The 20,719-nt window shown below is 51.7% G+C and overlaps 1 protein-coding gene and 2 non-coding genes across 3 annotated transcripts; 1 reads left to right on the top strand and 2 right to left on the bottom strand.

Annotated features, from left to right (window-relative positions):
* The first annotated feature begins 15,149 nt into the window (after positions 1 to 15,149).
* Positions 15,150 to 16,470, top strand: EI90DRAFT_342230 (uncharacterized protein). Its single transcript, XM_039067506.1, has 7 exons — positions 15,150 to 15,481; positions 15,532 to 15,639; positions 15,701 to 15,773; positions 15,830 to 15,904; positions 15,966 to 16,190; positions 16,253 to 16,348; positions 16,407 to 16,470. The coding sequence occupies exons 1-7, from the start codon at positions 15,401 to 15,403 to the stop codon at positions 16,433 to 16,435; spliced, it is 687 nt and encodes a 228-aa protein (XP_038908933.1). The 5' UTR covers positions 15,150 to 15,400; the 3' UTR covers positions 16,436 to 16,470.
* Positions 16,471 to 17,870: 1,400 nt separating this feature from the next.
* EI90DRAFT_t261 lies at positions 17,871 to 17,943 on the bottom strand. The gene has a single exon. It is a non-coding gene; the product is annotated as a tRNA-Tyr (tRNA).
* Positions 17,944 to 18,311: 368 nt separating this feature from the next.
* EI90DRAFT_t260 lies at positions 18,312 to 18,384 on the bottom strand. The gene has a single exon. It is a non-coding gene; the product is annotated as a tRNA-Tyr (tRNA).
* Positions 18,385 to 20,719: the final 2,335 nt, after the last annotated feature.

Here is a 20,719-nt window from a genome sequence, read left to right on the forward strand (position 1 = left end):
TTGGAGAACCAAGGGGTTTGGCAACTCGAGCAGTGGAATGTGAACTGCTCGGACAAAATCTGGAGATAGGGCGTCTGTTTCAGCGCCACTATCAAATAGGACAAAGGCGTTTACCCCGGCGATGTTAACCTCGCTGGTGAGCGTCCGCCTTAAGTCGGCGCTGCGGTTTTCAGGGTATTTACCCGCCTCTTGCGAGATTCTAAACTTTGCGTCGAATATTGGCGGGATTTTCTTCAGAAGCTTGTTAGGCACTGAAGAACTCGTCACACTTTGCGTTGACGCTTTCCCCGATGAAGATTTTGGGACCGGTATAACACCGTCCCTCTTGTAGGTCTTTATCGCGTCGTCGACAAGCTCAGCTACTATCTGCTCATCAGATGGCAGTTTGTCTGCTTGCCGAGCAGACGCTAATTTAATGGAGAAGTTTTCGTCCGTGGGATCCACGAACGTCATAGCACCGACGAACATGTCGGCGTCCACTTCTACGTACTCCTCCTCCGCCTCAGCGAGGAGGTTGGGATCGTATGGGTCGTCCACGAGTTTATCGTCGAACGCCTCATCGTCGGCCATATAGTCCTGCACCTCTGCAGGATCTTCAACACCTTCCGGTTCTTCTACAGGCTCCGAGTCCTGTAGGTCTCGTTCATCAGACTCGACCGCTATGTTGTACATGCGCGGTTTGGGCTTGTCGTGATTTGGGCAATCACGTTGATAGCCTATTTTCCCGCATTTAAAACAACGCGGTTTCCCATCCTTGTCCAAGGATGGCGTCGATTTCGTCGCTGTAGACGACGTCGATTTCTCTGTTTTTGGAGCCAGCGAATAGCTCGCACGGAAGGTTGAGCGTTGTCCGCTCTTCAGAGCTGACGTGTTTCCCCCGAATGTGTTTTTGTACACTTTCTTGGTGGACGAAGAATCAGCAGCTTTTTTTGGGTGCTGCTGCGGCGTTGGCTTGTTTTTGCGTCGTTTTTGACGCGACTGGCGCTTGCGAGTCGTTACGATACGCAGAGATCGCCTTAATTGAATCGTATGCGTGGTCCAAGCGGAGCACGGCGGTCCACAACTCGTCTTTCGTTGTGTAGTCCACGGAAATGTCGTGGCGCATAACCATCTCCCGACGCATTTCGCCAGGGATGGCGTTCAGGAAACGTTCATTGAACGTTGCCTGGTCAGGAGGCGTGATCATCTCCCCAGCTGCATGATACAGCTGGTTATAGAAGTGTTTGATTCCCTTCGCGGAATCGTATGAAAGCATTTTGAACGCTTTCGTGGATGCTACTGCTGCAGACTTCTTGATGAAGGTGCAGATAAGGATCTCTAGTAGATCCCAGAATGGGGGGGTTACCCCGTTCTGCACTCCAATGCGTATATAGTGCATCAGGAGGTCTTGTGCCTCGCCTTCAATGGCGGTTGTCAAAGTGTGGGTTGGCTTCTACCCCGTCAATATACAGCCAAATCAAGCGTATACTTAGACGGATTACTGAGGCCTGAGGCGAACGGGGGAACGGAACATTACCGTCCCCAAACTAGTAAGATAACCTTTCACTTTTTTACGCTCTTATTCTCTTTCCATTCTCGGCACCGCGTTACCGGCGCCGAAACCCCATTTGGCAACGCGCGCGTCGTCGGCCCCTGACAACGCGCGACTTCGATCAAGTTCTCACGCGAACTTGTTGAACAACTCGACACCTCTTCTGGATGTCGTGGAGATACAACACCAGGAGCACGTCCAACGCTCCCGCCAACACGGCCGGCCCCTCCACTAGCCGTAGGGCGGAAGACGACACCACCTCAAGTGATGGTGGCGATCTGGGCCTGCAAGGGCCCAGGGACGCGTCTCAGACGCGTCCCACCTATATGAGAGACGTTGACGAATTCACAACGTCTGAAGCCCTCGCAGCGGAGACTCTCGCGGCATTCGTCCCAATGCGCGCATCGCGTCCTCCATCCCCAACCCACTCCCTCGCGTCTGAAACGGCGCGAGTACTAAGAAATCGCGTCGACCAAGTCGACGACGACATCGCCGACTTGAGAGGCGATGTCCGTAACATGAATACCCAGATCTCTGGGAATAGCGACAACATCGCTCATCTAGATCGTAACATCATTAAGGTGGAGGAAAGACTTAATGAGAAACTTAACGAAATTCTCCTCGCGCTCTCTCGACGCGACGAGCCAAAGCCACCCGCAGCAACGGTGGATAACCCATCTGCAAACCCTCCAATGAACCCAACAACAGGTGGAAACCCCATCGTCGTCTCTGACCAGACGAAAAAAACCGCTGTTGAGGCGCAAGCGCCCCAAGAGGTCCCTGTAGTCCCCGTTAATCAAACGGGTCAACAAATCACTAAACCCGCTGTGGAGGCGCAAGCGCCCCAGGAGGTCCCTGTAGTCCCCGTTAATCCAACGGGTCAACCAATCAGTGGGGTCCCCATACCTGGAGGGATCCCCACTGTCTCTGCCGTCGTCACAGAGGCGACAAGTTCACGCGCGTCTGTCGAGGTACAAGAATCTGACGGACGTTTTGTTCCTATCTTTAGTGGAACTAAGCCGCCTACCCCGTCGATGGCGCCAGTAACCACTGACGCCAAAGGAAAGGGTAGGGAGATCGACCCAGGACAACTGGCTGGATCATCGATTACAGGGGAGAGTGGAACTTCTCCATTCCATTTCAGGCCAGGCTTCGTGCCCGCGCCGTTCATTCTGTCGTCCCAACCCACGAACAGTGGGGTGAAGACACCAAGCGTTGACGCTACTCAAACGCGTAATTTCCCTCCCGACCACGGGAGAAAGAAAGCAGTGCCGATGAAGGCCACTGTGGAGACGATACAAGAGGAAGACGGTGACGCGGAAGCCACCAGTGTTCCGTACAATTACTACGCACGAAAAAAACGCCCGATCTACGTCCAGGATCGTGTAGATGACATTGGCGGACAGCCCGCCAAGGTCAGACCTATCTTCGCTAAGCGTAGTCTCAGCGAATCTACTTTTGACTTTAACGCCCGTCTGGATGCAGACGCAGCATTCGTATACAACGTGGGTCGTGGGGCAAACGGTGAAGACCCCGAAAGACTGTCCCACGGCACAGCACTCAGACGAGTGCTGGATAACTACCACCGATTCTCACAACCGCCTGCGGCTCCAGAAGGGGGCAAGAGGCGTGTAGACCAAGTTAGGTCTAACTCGGGAAGAAGGCCCCGCCGTCCGAGTGGCGATGGTGATGACGAGGATGGTGGCGAGGGTGGCTCGTCCTGGCCCAACCCACCATTTCCTGACCTATTTGGCACCGAAGCAAAACGGGAGCCTTCATCCAACTTTCCAAACCGCTCGTCTGTACGACCTGGTTTGTTTGACTCAACCATGCGTTCATACGCAGCACCGGCGGCACGAGTAGTGCCTGATCCATCTGAGTTCATGACTCAGCTTCTTGAATCTGCATGCCGAAGTGTGGAGGTCCGAATCCTGCAGCCACTGCCTGCAGATGTACGCCCAGAACTGCTCAAGAAGATGCAGGGACTGACTCCGACCATCAAATGGTCTGGAGAGAATAACTCGAAGATATTCCACAACTGGCTGCACTCCTGGCTAGCCTATATGTCGTCGTGTGGGTGGAAGGGTGAAGCTTACAACGAGTTTCACGTCCACACTTTGACAACCGCCATTGAAGGCGAGGCACAAGACCTCCTGATGCACTATATACGCATTGGAGTGCAGAACGGGGTAACCCCCCCATTCTGGGATCTACTAGAGATCCTTATCTGCACCTTCATCAAGAAGTCTGCAGCAGTAGCATCCACGAAAGCGTTCAAAATGCTTTCATACGATTCCGCGAAGGGAATCAAACACTTCTATAACCAGCTGTATCGTGCAGCTGGGGAGATGATCATGCCTCCTGACCAGGCAACGTTCAATGAACGTTTCCTGAACGCCATCCCTGGCGAAATGCGTCGGGAGATGGTTATGCGCCACGACATTTCTGTGGACTACACAACGAAAGACGAGTTGTGGACCGCCGTGCTCCGCTTGGACCACGCATACGATTCAATTAAGGCGATCTCTGCGTATCGTAACGACTCGCAAGCGCCAGTCGCGTCAAAAACGACGCAAAAACAAGCCAACGCCGCAGCAGCACCCAAAAAAAGCTGCTGATTCTTCGTCCACCAAGAAAGTGTACAAAAACACATTCGGGGGAAACACGTCAGCTCTGAAGAGCGGACAACGCTCAACCTTCCGTGCGAGCTATTCGCCGGCTCCAAAAACAGAGAAATCGACGTCGTCTACAGCGACGAAATCGACGCCATCCTTGGACAAGGATGGGAAACCGCGTTGTTTTAAATGCGGGAAAATAGGCTATCAACGTGATTGCCCAAATCACGACAAGCCCAAACCGCGCATGTACAACATAGCGGTCGAGTCTGACGAACGAGACCTACAGGACTCGGAGCCTGTAGAAGAACCGGAAGGTGTTGAAGATCCTGCAGAGGTGCAGGACTATATGGCCGACGATGAGGCGTTCGACGATAAACTCGTGGACGACCCATACGATCCCAACCTCCTCGCTGAGGTGGAGGAGTACGTAGAAGTGGACGCCGACATGTTCGTCGGTGCTATGACGTTCGTGGATCCCACGGACGAAAACTTCTCCATTAAATTAGCGTCTGCTCGGCAAGCAGACAAACTGCCATCTGATGAGCAGATAGTAGCTGAGCTTGTCGACGACGCGATAAAGACCTACAAGAGGGACGGTGTTATACCGGTCCCAAAATCTTCATCGGGGAAAGCGTCAACGCAAAGTGTGACGAGTTCTTCAGTGCCTAACAAGCTTCTGAAGAAAATCCCGCCAATATTCGACGCAAAGTTTAGAATCTCGCAAGAGGCGGGTAAATACCCTGAAAACCGCAGCGCCGACTTAAGGCGGACGCTCACCAGCGAGGTTAACATCGCCGGGGTAAACGCCTTTGTCCTATTTGATAGTGGCGCTGAAACAGATGCCCTATCTCCAGATTTTGTCCGAGCAGTTCACATTCCACTGCTCGAGTTGCCAAACCCCTTGGTTCTCCAAATGGGGACCAAAAACAGTTGTTTGTGCATAATGTACAGCACGAATACTCCCGTAACCATTCACGGGGTTACGTCTACTCACTATTTTGACGTCGTCAACATTGACCGCTACGACGCCATTCTCGGAGCTCCGTGGCTGAACGCCAACGGAGCGTCCCTCAATTTCGAAACTCACACCGTCCACATAAAGACGGGCGACATCAAAACGTTTGATGTCCTGACGGAACGGGGTAAAACCTCAGTGGGGGCTGCTGCACGCGGTCGCCCCAAACTTCCCCGTGCACCGAATCCAAACTGTCATCTAAACAGATGGCATGACGCAATACGGCGAAGGCTGGAAACCCTTCGCCACGCATCCTTGCCATCTCCGCTCAAAAAGATGCGGATACCTCCCAGTGGCCCAATCACTGGCCAAGCCCAAGGTCGAAAAATCTCAGGCTTCCCGACTGTTCCCATTTAGAAGGTCTGCCAATGACAGACCCTGAATTCGTGCCACTCAGGAATTGGTGGCGTGAACGTTTCAAAGACGTCATGGCGCCAGCCCCTGAAGTCCTACCTCCGTTCAGGGAGGTTAACCACCGGATCAACTTGATTGATCCGAATAAAAAATATATAGAAAGAAGGGCTACTTGCCCTCAGGCTCTCGAACCGCAGCTTCGAGAAAAGATCGCTTGTTATGAGCGAGCCCAATGGTGGGAACGCAAGGCGGTCGCAACGGCGGCTCCACTTCTTTGTCTTGCAAAGAAGGACGGTTCTTTACGGACTGTAATCGATGCGAGAAATCGCAACGCGAACTCCATTCTCGATGTCACGCCCATGCCTGACATGCGTTTCATCATGGATAGTATGGCTCGGGTAACTTATCGATCAAAGATCGATATGACAGACGCGTACGAACAGATTCGTATCGAACTGGACTGCGTACAATACACGGGGATGAGTACCCCGTACGGTACTTTCATATCGAACGTGCTGCAACAAGGGGACTGTAACGGCCCTTCCACGTTCCAGCGCGTTTTGACTTGGATCCTAAGGGACCAAATCGGTCGAGCCGTCCACGTATGGTTCGACGACATCTTCACTGGAACTATGTCAGTGAAGCAACACAACGAGAAATTCTTGTGGATATATACTCGTCTGAGGGACAAGAAGCTCTATGTAAGCCCAAGAAAATTTGAGCCATTCGCCCCTGTACTCGACATACTGGGGTGTAAAGTGGACTCAAACGGAATCCACGCAGATTCCGACAAACTAGAGAAAATAAGGAACTGGCGAACGCCAGAGAACCACACCGAGGTTCTGCGATTCCTAGGGCTCATTGAGTACCTAGCGAAATTCCTACCCAACGTCAGTGCATACACTGGACCGTTGCAATCCATATGCACCAGCCATATGCCGTTCCGCTGGAGCGCCCTACACGAAAAATGTTTCGCGCAGATCAAAGTAATTGCGTGCAAGACGCCGATTCTAAAGCCCATAATCTGGGATATACCGGATTCAGAAGACCAAAACAAGTACCGTGTCTGGGTGATCACCGACGCCTGCCCCGCTGGCGTCGGGGCCGTGCTCGCACAGGGTGCAGAATGGCAAGCCTCTAACCCTGCTGCGTTTATGTCGAAGAAGTTCACCCCGACTCAACGGGCGTATTTCGCCTATGAGCTAGAAGCTCTAGGCGTTCTGGAAGCGCTCACCAAATGGCTCGACGAGCTGACTGGTGGGCGGAAATTCACTGTGGTCACTGACCACAAGGCGCTTACTTACTTCAAAGAGAAGAATCACACTGCGCCGCGTCACATTCGTTGGCAGAATTTCTTTCACGGTTTCAATTGTGACATCGTGTATGTACAAGGCCACACAAACAAAGTGGCCGACGCCCTGTCGCGATACTATGAGTCCTCGTCAGACGAGGATGTCCACTACGACGATTACGTATCCGCAGATATATGGATTGATAAAGAGGGCGACGATCTGCCCTTGGCGCGTGCTGAGGAAGCACGGGAATTATTACACCTGCACAGGTTGAGACTGCAGTGCATACGGCTGGGTGCGTCCCACTCTATCGGAGACGCTCAGGAGCCACGAGATCTCGAGGCATCCGTGCTCGATCCCCCTGACGATCGTCAAGGGAGGAGGGAGCTTTCCCTCGAAGATGTACTGCCGCCATTGGCAGAGCTACGTCCTCATGTGGAGGACAAAGCTTTCATCGCAAGTGTGAAAGACGGCTACTCCAAACACAATGCTTGGAGAGGGATCCTGGCAAAACCTGGGGATTTCCCTAGGTTCTCGATCGTCGATGGCCTGATTTTCCGTCTGAATGATTCAGGCGAGCCACGACTTGTCCTCCCTGAATCTATTCATAAAGGGGAGAGGATAACGGGCATCGCGATCGAGCACGCACACCGCATCCTTGGTCACCTCGGCGCCAAGAAGACGCTCGAGTACATACGCAAACACTACTGGTGGTCTTCGATGTCAAAAGACATCGAGAAATTCTGCACGTCCTGCGGGACGTGCCAGACGACCAAGAAAAGCAAACTCAGATATCCGGGACTGCTTCACCAGCTCCCGGTCCCTGAGAAACCTTGGGAGTCAATCGCCATGGATTTCGTCGGACCATTCCCGACGAGCCTGAGTTATAACTACCTCTGGGTAGTTCTGTGCCGACTAACGTGCCAGGTTCACCTAGTGCCTGTGACGACCCAGGTCAAGACTATTGAACTGGCGCATCTGTTCCTGCAACATGTCGTGCGCTTGCACGGCATGCCAACATCCATCGTGTCAGACCGTGACACGAAGTTTACGTCTCAATTTTGGACTGAGTTACACCGACTCATGGGTGTTAAACTCAAGTTAACTACCGCATTCCATCCTCAAGGGGATGGCCAAGCAGAACGAGCGATCCAGACGGTGGTCCAGATCCTTTGGTCATTCGTCCGACCCGATCAGCGAGATTGGGCCATGCATATACCCATGGTAGAATTCGCATTGAACTCAAGTGCGAACAAATCAACGGGATTCGCCCCATTTGAGTTGGTATACGGATACCTCCCACAAATGACCGTGTCTCTGCCGTCATCCGAATTGCCGGGGGTGAAATCCTTTGCCCAGCGGGCCCTGGACAACATCCAGGCCGCTCACGACGCTATTATTAAGAGTCGTGTAGAACAGGCTATCCAGGCGAACTGACATCGGCGCCCTGATTCCCCAAAACTGAAGAAAGGGGACTACGCATATCTTTCAACGAAAGATCTGAACCTCCCCAAGGGGAGGGCGCATAAGTTGTTGCCAACTTATATTGGCCCCTACGAAATACTGGAGGTATTTGAGGACTCATCAAACTACGTCCTCAGGCTTCCCCCAGTGTTGACGCAAAGAAATATCTTTGCGAAGTTCCACGTCTCACGGCTCGCACCTCATGAGCCGAATGATTCTGTGCTGTTCCCTGGGCGCGCCGTAGAAGTGTTTTACGACTTTGGCGACGACCCAGAACGGGAATACCAGGTTAAGGAAATCGTCGACCATCGATGGGACGACGATAAGTCTTTATGGTTCCGTGTCCGATGGGGACTTGGTGACCTTACTTGGGAACCCTTGGCCAACGTAAACGATCTAATTGCGTTGGATGACTACCTAACAGTACAAGGGGTAGAGAACGTCGAGGAACTGAACCGTCAACGATGGGATCAGACGCCGGACAATAGATCCAGCGGACCATCACGACCACGGCGTGAACGTCGCCTACCGGTCCGATACCAGCGGATATCAATGCCTTATCACGGCCAACTATGGCATTGAAGCCATGAGTTGCCTAAACTGGCAAGTCCGGGAATATCCGAATAATATCGGATAAATGCGACGAAAGCGGGATCAAATCCTGCTTCCTACCATCAAATTTGAAATCGCTCAAATGAACGCTACTGAATCCCCCCTCGCTGATTCCTCCCTCGACCTTTCCCCCATCAAGGAGGCCCTCGTAGACTCCAGTCCAAACTCCCCACCTGTAAGTCCCACCACGGATGCTGCCATGTCGTCAATGGACGACAACTCCACAGTCGCTCAGACTGTCACCCCTGGAACGCCCAGCACGGGCGTTTTAACCCCAAAACAGGACCATTTGGTCCTGCCCACTCGCGTAAGCGCGAGTGAGAAATACCCCCACCTGCCGCGTTCCACGCAGACAGGGCTCGATCAACTCGAAATGATTACAGAAGTCGTGTGGGCCCGTATCGAAAAGAAACTCGAGAAACGCAAAGAGACTACGTTCGAAGACGAACGTAGGAGTGATGAGCTCGATGAGCTCAGGAACAAGTATGAGATGCTGCAGAACGAGGCCGACGACCTGCGTTCTGAAAACGACCGTCTTCATCGACGGGTCGAATCCCTCCGAAAGGCCAACGACGAACTCAACGAGGACGTCTTTAGAGTCGCGCGCACGGCGAGGGGATGCCCTGCGTCTCCCAAACCCGCCCCGATCACATCTTCTGCTCCCTCGTCGTCACGGCCCACTGTTCCCCAAACCATCGTTATCCCCGGGGTTGGCCCGGTGGATCCTGCGTCGGCCAAGTCTGCGCCGTCGAAAAAAACCACCTCTTCCAAGAGATGGGCCCCCACGTCCGACGATGACGAGATGGAAGGCGAATGGGTCGTCGACCCTGATGCCCCGTTCGAAGAATTCGTCGCGAACCGTCCACCCGGCTACCATTACTATGAGTACTACGACGCCAAACTCACTGAAGTGCATGGCGAACCCCTACCCCCACCGACATATTGTCGATCGGTGGCCCTTCCTACCCGCTTCTACGACATCGACCATGTCGATAGAATCGAATTCCCAGACGCGGCTGCGCTCGTCCGCGACAAAGAACCTAAGTGGTTCGAGTTGGTTCGTAACTACATACACACCGAAGAGGGTGTGAGGTTCTATGCTACAATGTACCATCTTGCCTGGTCGTTCAAGACGGGCAAGCCCTCGCAAGAGGACGTCGACACCTGTACCGATTGGTACAGGGTGGCTACAAACAACCGCGCCTCACGAATGCGTATGTTGCGCAACGACATTGAGACGGAGGCGAAAAGACTTCCCGACCAGTACCCCCCGGCTCGTATTGCACGGATGTACATCCTCGCGTGTCGATGGATAAAACCAATGACTGACGACGCTCGTGAGCGTCGTAAAATTCAACGCCAGGAACGAGCACTTATGTACTCGAACCCTCCCCCAACGTCGTACTCAAACCCGCCTATGATGTACGCGAGCCCACACCCTGTGGCGTATTCAAACGCCCCACCTCCGCCGCAATACCCCCCTCCGACGTATGCACACTCGTCGGTGTACGAATCCGCCCACGCACCACCAGTGCGAGGGCGTGCTCCCTCTTCTCATGGACGTGGCCATCCCGTGCACCATGTCCATTATTCGCACCGTCGTCAAGACGAGGATTCGTCCATGAACGACGCTGATGTCGAGACTCGTCACTACGACGACAACTATCTGAGTGACGATGTCGCCGTCAACACGGCTAGGTCCACGACGACTCGTAGGACTACGTCGAATCGCCCATCCGGCTCTGGCCCGTCCGGGTCAGCGCCGCGTAAACAAATGAGGAACTGACCCCCCCTCATCCATACCTTCGTCAACGACAACGCCGTCGTTGATTACCCATTTTCGTCAACGACAAGGCCGTCGTTGATCAATAATCTCTTACCTTCGTCAACGACAATGCTGTCGTTGATTGTCTATTCTGTACCCTTCGTCCTTCGTCAACGCAATCGTCGTTGATTATTCATTTTCTCGTCGGCGACAACTCTGCCGTCGACGACCTACACTGTCAACATCGTCACGGTGGACGATGGTATTTAATAAACTCACAACGACGAGAAAGTCGTTCCATCGTCAACAACACTGTCGTCGAGATCTGGGTGCATATGTTCCAGGAGAAACTCTAAGTGGGCTTCGCCTACAAAATACTATTATAGCCTCCTGCAATGAGTGTGCCCCCGTGTTAGATACTGATCCAGGGTCGGGCACCGAAGGTCGCCGATGTGGACCGCTAAGGGCCGCGATGGCCATGATGCCTCAGACAAGGCCCGAGGGTAGGGCATTTGGCCTCAGCAACTCTAAAGGGAGTGCTGTGCCCCCTAGTTGTCTCTTGGCCCTCATTTCGAACTTACTGGGGCTGCCTTGTTGGGGTCAGGGCTTGGGGTCGTGGTCAAGTCGATATTAGAGCTAAGGTACTATAATGTAGTATACAGGATATATATATGAAGGTGGAATGAATAGAAGCGGACCCGGGCCGAAGGCCGAAGGGTCCGGAAGCAAATAGGAACAAAGAGCGGGGTTGGCCGCACCATGGCCGGCAATGACCGAGGGTCAAAACAAACAATAACAGATAAATAAACGAAGGGGTGTAGGGCCGCGATAGCGGCGATGGTATCATAGCGGAGTAGGCGATGTCGCGGAGTCACGCTAGGTCAGTACCAGAGGCGGACTCGGGGCAGGGAGGTCGGTGTGGCTGTGGGGGAGTCAGCCAAGTGTAGGGGAGCCTAGGGGCAAGTGGGGGAGTGAGCAGGGAACCCTCAGGGAGGATAGGGCTGAGGTCGGGGCTCGCGCTCACGCTCGCATAGCGGTAACGGGCTCGGGCGGCATCGGGACGGGCGGCTAACGGGCCGGAATGCACGGCCGTGACACCCCGTTTGCATACATTCTTCGTATGTAGAACGCAAAAAAAAAATTTGATTTCTTTAAAAATGCTTGCTTTCCCCTTGTGTATATATGCTAGTACCCTGTCTGCGATCTAGTATCGCAAGGGAGGAGGATGTGAGGCCCCGGCCCATGTCTATATTCCGCCCACAACATCAGTTGATGTTGTGTTGTGTAATAATTATGTCGCGACGCTAATTTAGCGTCGCGGAAGCTTCTCTATTTATTTGTGCCGAGAATGTATAAGATTGTATATAAACCCTCGGGGTAGCTGTAAAAGGCAGATTAGCCTTTACTTCTACCCCATCAATATACAGCCAAATCAAGCGTATACTTAGACGGATTACTGAGGCCTGAGGCGAACGGGGGAACGGAACATTACCATCCCCAAACTAGTAAGATAACCTTTCACTTATGGATGTGTGGTGATGCGTGCTGTGCACGCTTTCTTTATTCATTGTTTATTACTCTTTATTTCTCGATGTAAACAATGTATATAAATTGCGGGGAAGGGTGAAACAGGTTTTCACTCTTCTCCTCCCCTGTCGAAATTACAGCTCTATACTGCCTAATTCCTGACAGCTTGAGGATAGCAGGAGTCAACACCAAGGTCGGAACCTCAACCGACCTTACACGAGGGTAGGACAAAAGGAGACAAAGGGAGATGGAAAGAGGAACAACACCAAGGGTCAAGGGTTTGACTCAATGGTGTTTCTCAAAGGAGGAATGAAGGGCCAAGGCCCAAGGAGGAAGGAAGGAGGTTGGGAGTGGGGAATGGCTAGCTGACTGAATAGGAAGGAAGCAGCAGCCCAAATAGGAATGAGGGAGAATAGCGGAATTGAATAGGACAATGCAATAGTTGCAAGGTCCGAGGTAAGTCTGGAAAGTCCGAACTCGGAAGTTAAACTCCAGAATATTGGCAAAGGTAATTAAATGGAATGAGCTAACCAATACAATGGGTATAAGCAGAGGTGGGGTCAAAGTCCGAGGTCAGAGCTAAGACCGGAGGTTCCGGAGACCGAGATGCAAACGGGATTCCGGAGCGGAGGTCCGGAATCGGGAGCATAGGTTTTGCGTACTCATCTGGAAGGTGTCAAGGTTGGGGTCGGACCCGGAATGTTCCGGAGTCGGACCGAAGGTGGTGTCCGAGCCAGAGGTGGGATAACCTCTTGGGAGTTGGCAAGGAGAAGGTGATGGAAGGGAAGTAGGGCTCTGGAAGTTGGAGTTTGGAGTTCCGGGAGCCCGGAGTGGAGGTCAGGATTGTATGGATATGACAGGTAGGTTACTCCTAGCCCATGTGATGTCTAGCACATGGTGTGGCTGTTCAGGCGAGTTGCTCACCCAGAATTTTCCCACACTGTGGGCAATCGCCATGATGAGAATCACCCCTGGGTATTCTGACACATGTATTTGTTCCGCTCAGCCTGAGCGACAGCCTTCCAGCAGGCACACAAGACTTTCCAGCTGGAAGTTATTAGGTGCATCCCAACTGCTGCTCTCGCTATCCCTTAACATTCAGAAACCGCCACGGCGATGTACTGTCCGTGTGGAACGGACAGCAAGGATGTGTGCATCATCCACATGAGTTTCCATTAAACGGGACAATCCCGGCTGTTGTCCTCCTGGGTAACGTGGGAAGCTTGAGACAATGACTGACCCAAGGGTAGAGGCTGGTAACCTGCCTAACCCATGAAGGCGTCCCCGCACAGCGGGCAAACGTACGAACACCCGAGACGGAACCGATCCCGAACGAAATTTGGCAGACCCAGAGCCAGGAGACCCAGAGAGGGGCAGGATGGAACGAGGGCATATAGCGGAGAAGGACTATAATTTCCCCGCCATAGTTAGATACACCAAACCCCGACAACATAGGCAGGCGACCAGCCTCTCTTTAGCTTGTCTTTAGCGGGAAGAGACCGGTCCCGAAGACTAGCTATGCACCAGTAATAAAACAGATCCACCATCTCGCTCCGCTGCCCCTTGTGCCCTAAAGAACTTAAGAAGCGCAACATCCATATGGTGGGAAAGTTATGTAAGATTCTCACAACACGGGTGGAAGAAGCAAGGTAATTGTTGACTCAAGTGTTCTGTCAAATTATGTAAGTAATGTAGCGCGGGCAGTGGCAGCTATGTGTTGCAATGCGTCCACTTTTCACCTCAAGTGGATGCTGGCTAGTTAATGAATTTGGCATTGTTCTCGAGCTGACGAATCGCCCCAACGCCCGCAGCGACCCCCTGTGAAGGGGCCCAAGCTATTGGTGCTAGTTGTAGGACTTACATGCCATAAACTTAAACGCAGGTGTCCACGTTGCATACAGTTATTCAGAACGTTGGGCTTGCAGGCTTCGACAAGCAGCTTGTGTCATTGTTTACATACTCGCGAGCTTCTTTGGCTTTGGCTTTGCTCTCTGCTGTGGCATGTTACCAGACTTAGACTGGGGTACTTGCCGTGCAAGGACTTGAACCCGGGATGTTTTCGCCTTTTGTTTCCGGCTTCTACTTGCTGCCGAGATGGCAGTCTGCTTCCACGATTCCGCACATTCACTGAAATCTTGCTTCCCCTCTTTCACCGAGCCCGCTGCTCCACTTATTCAAATTACTCATTGGTCACCCCCTGACGCCGCCATTGGTGCTGGAAGTGATTCATTGCCAATGCCCCACATTTCCCCCGAGCTAGTTCAAGCCTGTCTTCCGCAAGTGGACCAGCGTGATCCTTGCACCGCCAATTCATATTCACCTCACAAAGGCGGTGTTGGAGGTACATAACTTACTCATGCATGACATGGATGCATCGTTGCACCAGAGAACCAATCGCTATTCCATTTCTCCCAGAAGGACGGTTGGGACCTACCCAGTCGCTCAAGTACGCAGCAGACAATGCCGCAGTGTGCAGCCGCACCTGTCATCAGAAGTCAGCTACGCATCATGAACTTCCGTTGGTTGGCTCCGAAAGTGGGCGGGCGCGCGCCAAAATTCTCCATGTGCCCAAGGCTATGTGCGCAGTGTCACCGCCAACGGAAATACTTAGAAACCTTTTGGGATGGAGCGAGGACTTAGGGTGCAGAGACACTTGGCTGGGGGGACGGACTGTGTTCGCCATGATAATCAGGGTTGCTAGGAGCCGAAGAACAAGATAGCCATCCATTCCCTCTAGTGAAGTTCATGGCCGCACGGAATTTTTTGGAAGCGTGAGCGTGAGATATGGCCAGGATCCCAGTCTCTACAAGGCACCAGTACGCAGGCGCGCCTAAAAACCATCCTCGCGCGCCAGGAACAATTCGATACTTTGTTAGCAATTAGCACAGGTTGTGCTTGGACCCAGTTGGTGGTCGCTGAGATGCATAAAACGAGCGTCAATGCTTTGGCAGGATCTCCGCAGACGCACCCTCGATCCTTTTCGTTTTGTCTAGCTTACCAGAAGTACCGCTCCATTATCTATGGTCGCCATTTCTACGCTTTTTGCCATCGTCCTGGTTTTCGTCCTATCAACCCAGGCTACTCCTTCCCTGCGGAGGTGGCCTAGCGGCCCGGCTCAGATGAGCGAGGAAGAGGCGAGGACTTTGCGCGGCTCTACGATTGGTAGCTCTCTCCTCAGCCGTCAGCAGGGTTTGTGTCAGTTGATCAATATGGATCAGCTGAATGCGATGGGTGATGCTCTGCAACTTTGCTACAGTCAACTGGGGTGGCGATTGGGACAGCATAAGAGTAAACCCCCCTAACGTACGTGCACTCATCAGTACCACCGGAACGACTCCATTGACCCGAAATAGTTGGACGGTCCAGCACAAGCGTGCTACCCGAGCCCGATGCACTTCACGGCAACGTGGAATTCCAATCCCATATGCTCGAACTCAACCATGAACCTCACCGGATACATTGTAGGTCCTTCCGCCCCCAGCTATGTTAGAACAATTCATCGCTGGCCCTTATATTTTCTAGGCAGAGGGTTCCACTTCTGCCCAAGTAAATATTTTCCAAGGCTCCTCGGTCAGCGCCTCGACCACGGTTGAAAGTAGGTCGAGATGCGCTAGCATCCACCGATACCGCCATTGATACACCATATCCTAGCTTCTACTGATATAGGTCACTCAACCCAGTTTACAGCTGAGCTTATGCTTGGGTTCCTACTCTACTCAATCTCCGGTGGGTGAACCTCTTGATTCACTGAATTCGCTCTCTTCTCAAATCAGTTTCAACTCGTCAGAAACTCTTTCCGTCTCCCTCACGAACACCAAAGGCTCCACCACTACGTCCACGAATGGTGCTCGCTCTACAGTGCAGGTCACCGTTACTTGCAACGGCCCGGCTAGGGTAGAAGTGGACGTCAGTCTCCAAACCTGCACGGCCCAAGGCAATGTCAACTTCCCTGTCACGCTAGGTGGTTGGGTGTGGTTCCACTATAAAACCAAAAGGGATGGCCATTACAACTGTGCGTAGATTTCCGCTCGAATAATGAGAGGAATCCCCTGATGCCCCTGTTCATTCGGTTAGGGGGCGTTAGTCTAGATGTGTTCCCTATTGAACATCGTCAGCAAACCTTATCAATCTCCGTTAACGCAAACACACAAACATTTGGTCAATTCTATGGTAAGTTTGACTTTTCTCGATGAGGTAACCTAACACTGACCTGGCTGCATATCCGAAGGCAACTGCTCCGCCGCTCGAGCTCTGTAGTCCGGCTAATGGCATCAGTTGTCGCAGCGCCTTTCATTTTTCTTCCCTCTTTTCTTGACTTATCGATAATTACACAGACCTTGTATTGGGATTATTTTGATTGTACTCATTTCTGTTGTAATATATCTCGTTCTCCTCCAACTGTTGCCACTTCTCATAACTCACAAGCCGGAAGCCGCACTCGGTGGAGGTTCGGGCCTACTATCGTGCTACTCCCCAGAGAACGAAGGCGTTCTATTCACCTAATCCTGTACTGGATTTACAGTCTGAATCTCAGTGCCGTGAATGCTCAAGTTGCAACAGCAGGCCGGCCATGACCTTTACGGGGACGGGTTTTCATGGGACACTCACTTAGAACACCTCGTCTCAGCTTTGACCATCTCTTTGATAATGCGACAGCCAGCGGGTTTCTCAGGCCTCCAACACCCACCTGAAGTGGGTACTGGTCCCTGGGTTAGAGCCAAGACGGCGTGAAGGACGACTCAATTTGACACTGACAACATCAAGGGCTGTTGGAATTTCAACAACCAGTTCCAGCGCCCGAGTAGCGCGGGATTTGATATTCTTTTTTTGGGGTCGCTACAAACACCGAGACATGATCAATAACTCACCGCTGACGGCGGAATGAGTTTTGAGGGTCTTGTCTCGCTCTCTCTGTTTGCTCTCTGTGCGCTCTTTATGCGGTGAGACATGTCAGAGACGTGGCTCACATATAAAGAGCACTCTCTCTGTAGATCCTCTCCCTCAGAACTCTTGTACGAGTCTGAGGTGAGAGCTATAGTTTTTATTATTAACGACACTTTTCTAACTATGTACATGTTGATGCAGAATCTTACATGTCATAGCCTTTTATCTTTAAAAGGTTATGAGCCCAGCGATGGCTAATTCAAGCGATGTTAAAAGTACTCACAGCATTGAGAAACTTAAGAACGATGGGAAGAACTACTGTATATGGTCTATCCGATGTCGTATGGTTCTAATTGATCGGGGACTCTGGAATTTTGTCAATCCGAAATCAAACACCTCTGATCCCCCTACTCCCTCTACTTCTTCTACCACTGCTGCTAGTGCCCCTGCCGCTCCGCCTGCTGCACCTAACCCCACTGCAACTGCTACTACCAGTGGCACTTCTACCTCATCCACTTCCACTACGCAGATGACTAGTCTTACTCTCGAAGAATGGAATGAAAAGGACGAGTGAGCCCTTGCCCAAATATGTCTCACGCTGGAAGAAAATCCCCTCAATATTGCTGAGGACAAAAAGACTGCGAAGGAGGCTTGGCTAGCGCTAGAGCAACGCTACTTGGGTCAAGGTGCATTAGATGCATCTGATTTGATGCACGACCTACACCACTTCAAGTTGGATGAGTCCAAAGCACTGGAACCTCTGTTGGAATTTGTACACGTGGTCTCAGGAACCTTAATGCATAAAATATGGACATTCTGGGAGTCGAACCGCAGAGCCCTGCATAGGTACCTTGAGTGTGTTACCATTACACTAAATGCCCGCATTAGGCGGAGGTGGTTTCTTACACACCCCCTTCACATGGGATTGAGCCCGTGATCCACATGTGACCCTAACCACCGGGCTTCCAACAGCCCGTGAGCCGTCACCCCCTGAATTCATATTCAGGCCGGACTTACTGCTAATCTCCTACATGTTCACATCATGTGGTCTGAAGCAGCCGGATTTGGGTCCTTAGTGCTCTGAGCTACACCCCCTGAAACTTTGTCAGGCTGGCTAATTTAATGCTTGACTTCACGTGCCCATCTCACGTGGCAGCAACCGGATTTGGGTGTGCTCGGTGACTTCCGTAGAATGTCCACCATGTTGGAATTTGTACACGTGGTCTCAGGAACCTTAATGCATAAAATATGGACATTCTGGGAGTCGAACCGCAGAGCCCTGCATAGGTACCTTGAGTGTGTTACCATTACACTAAATGCCCGCATTAGGCGGAGGTGGTTTCTTACAACCTCAAATCAACCAAATGCGCATAATGCGCAGGCAACTGGACTCTCTTGGCGACAGCATCACAGATGCCAAATTTGCCTTAATCATTGCTAAAGCTCTCCCACCAGCTTACAAAACTCTCAAATCCATCACTGTTGCCAATACCAAGGATTTGTCGATGCTAGCTTGTGAAACTCTGATAAGCCAAATAATCAGAGAGGAGAAGTCGATCAAAAGCGAAGAGCTTGAGACCGCAGCACTAGTGGCCAAGTCCGTGAAACCACTGGAGAAAGGCAACAAACAAGATGGCAAGAAGCCCAAGAAATTCAGAGAACGCCCGTGGTGCACCAACCCAAAGTGCTGAAGAATCGGACACACTATTGAGAAGTGTTGGTCCGAGGGAGGTGGAGCTGAAGGTCAACGCCCACCTAAACTGATGACTGGACAACCGGCAACAAAGAATGACAAAAAGGAAGCCAAGATTGATGTCCTCCTAGCGGAAGAACATGTTTCATTTGCGAAACAAGGCTCAACGTACTCATCTGAGTGGATTATAGACTCTGGTGCCACGTCGCACTTATGCACGCACCGTGATTGGTTCTCATCCTACACAACTCTCATTACTCCCCGTCCCATATACCTTGGTGACAAGCGTGTTGTCCATGCCATCGGGCAAGGACAAATCCAAATCATTATTCACAATGGCTATGGAAATTGAGAAGCCATCATGAGAGATGTCCTCCACTGTCCCCGCATTGGCACCAATTTGCTCTCTGTTCCCCATCTTGCCAAGCATGGGTCGAGCATCCAATTTTTGGACAATAATTGCCACATCCTGAACTCAAGTCATGAACTTGTTGGAATAGCTCACTTGATGAATGGACTGTACAGATTGTCATGCACCATCATTGGAGCAGAATGTGTCTACATCACAAAATACGATGGAAGCCAAAATGTCGAGACTGCACAAGTTGCCCGTATGACAACAGCTACAGCCTCTATTGATGTCTGGCATGCCCGACTCGGACACATCTCAGTGGACTCTATCCTTAAGATGGTCCGGAGTGGAATGGCCATTGGAATGGACATTATGAGAGGAAAGGGAGATGCATCTACATACTGCAAAGAATGTGAGGCCTCTGGACATACACGATCACCAATTCCAAGGGAAACACTCACACGATCGGACAAAGTCCTTGAACGTGTCTTCTCCGACATATGCAAAGTGAAAGCCGCAAACCGAGAAAACTTCCGATACTTCATCACCTTCGTGGACGACTATTCCCAATTCCTCACTGTCTACCCCATCAAAAACAAAAGTGATGCCCTGGAAACATTCAAGACCTTCCTGGCAGAAGCTGAATGGCAATCTGGGAGAAGGCTTAAGATTTTGCACACCGATGGAGGAGGGGAATACTTCTCTTCCGAGTTCTCCCAATTCCTGAAAGAAGTTGGCATTATCCATCAAAGGACAAATCCCTACACTCCGCAAGAAAATGGCGTGACCGAGCATGTTAATAGGACACTAGTCACTATGACGATTGCAATGCTTGAAAGTGTTAAATCCCAGGTCGGACGAACTGCCTGGCCCTATGCCCTTCGGCATGCCACACTCATCAAAAACGTTGTTCCACATTCCACACTCCCCGATGGGATTTCCCCTTATGAACTATGGACAGGAAACAAGCCGTCAGTCTCGACGATACATACCTTCGGTTGCAAAGCCACATTGGCCATGCCCGATAAGTACAGAAACAAGCTTGCAAGTCGCTCGATAACCGGGATCCACCTTGGGTTGGCAATCGGCAAGAAGGCCTTCGTCGTATATGATCCAAACACACACAAGGTCCATGAATCACGAGATGTTCATTTCTTCGAAGGGTCCCCTGAATCGGAACGCATCACCATTGAAGTACCTGACGTTGAATCACAATCACATGTGGTTCAGAACACCAAAGGCGATGAAATCGAAGACCAGAAGGTAGAAGGAAGTGCGACGGGCATCATGGAGAATGATGAGAATGAGGTTATCGAAGGGACAGAGGGGAGGATTGAAGAAGGGATGGACAATGATGCAGTAGAAGAGGCGATACCAGATGAACCACGACGATCTGGATGAGTGCGGCGACCTCGGACATGAGATGACGATGAACGATATTTCATCAGCTCCTACACTCGGAATAATCAGCAATCCGGACCCGTAAACACCCAGCAAGAGGGCGAAAACCACGCTTACATGGCCCATGAAGACATACCACGCACCTATAATGATGCCCTCGACCGACCCGATGCAGATTCCTGGCTTGAGGCATGCCAGGATGAACTACTCT

The sequence above is a fragment of the Cantharellus anzutake genome, assembly GCF_015039405.1.
Source record: "Cantharellus anzutake strain C23 chromosome Unknown EI90scaffold_130, whole genome shotgun sequence".
In the NCBI taxonomy this organism is placed as follows: Eukaryota; Fungi; Basidiomycota; class Agaricomycetes; order Cantharellales; family Hydnaceae; genus Cantharellus; species Cantharellus anzutake.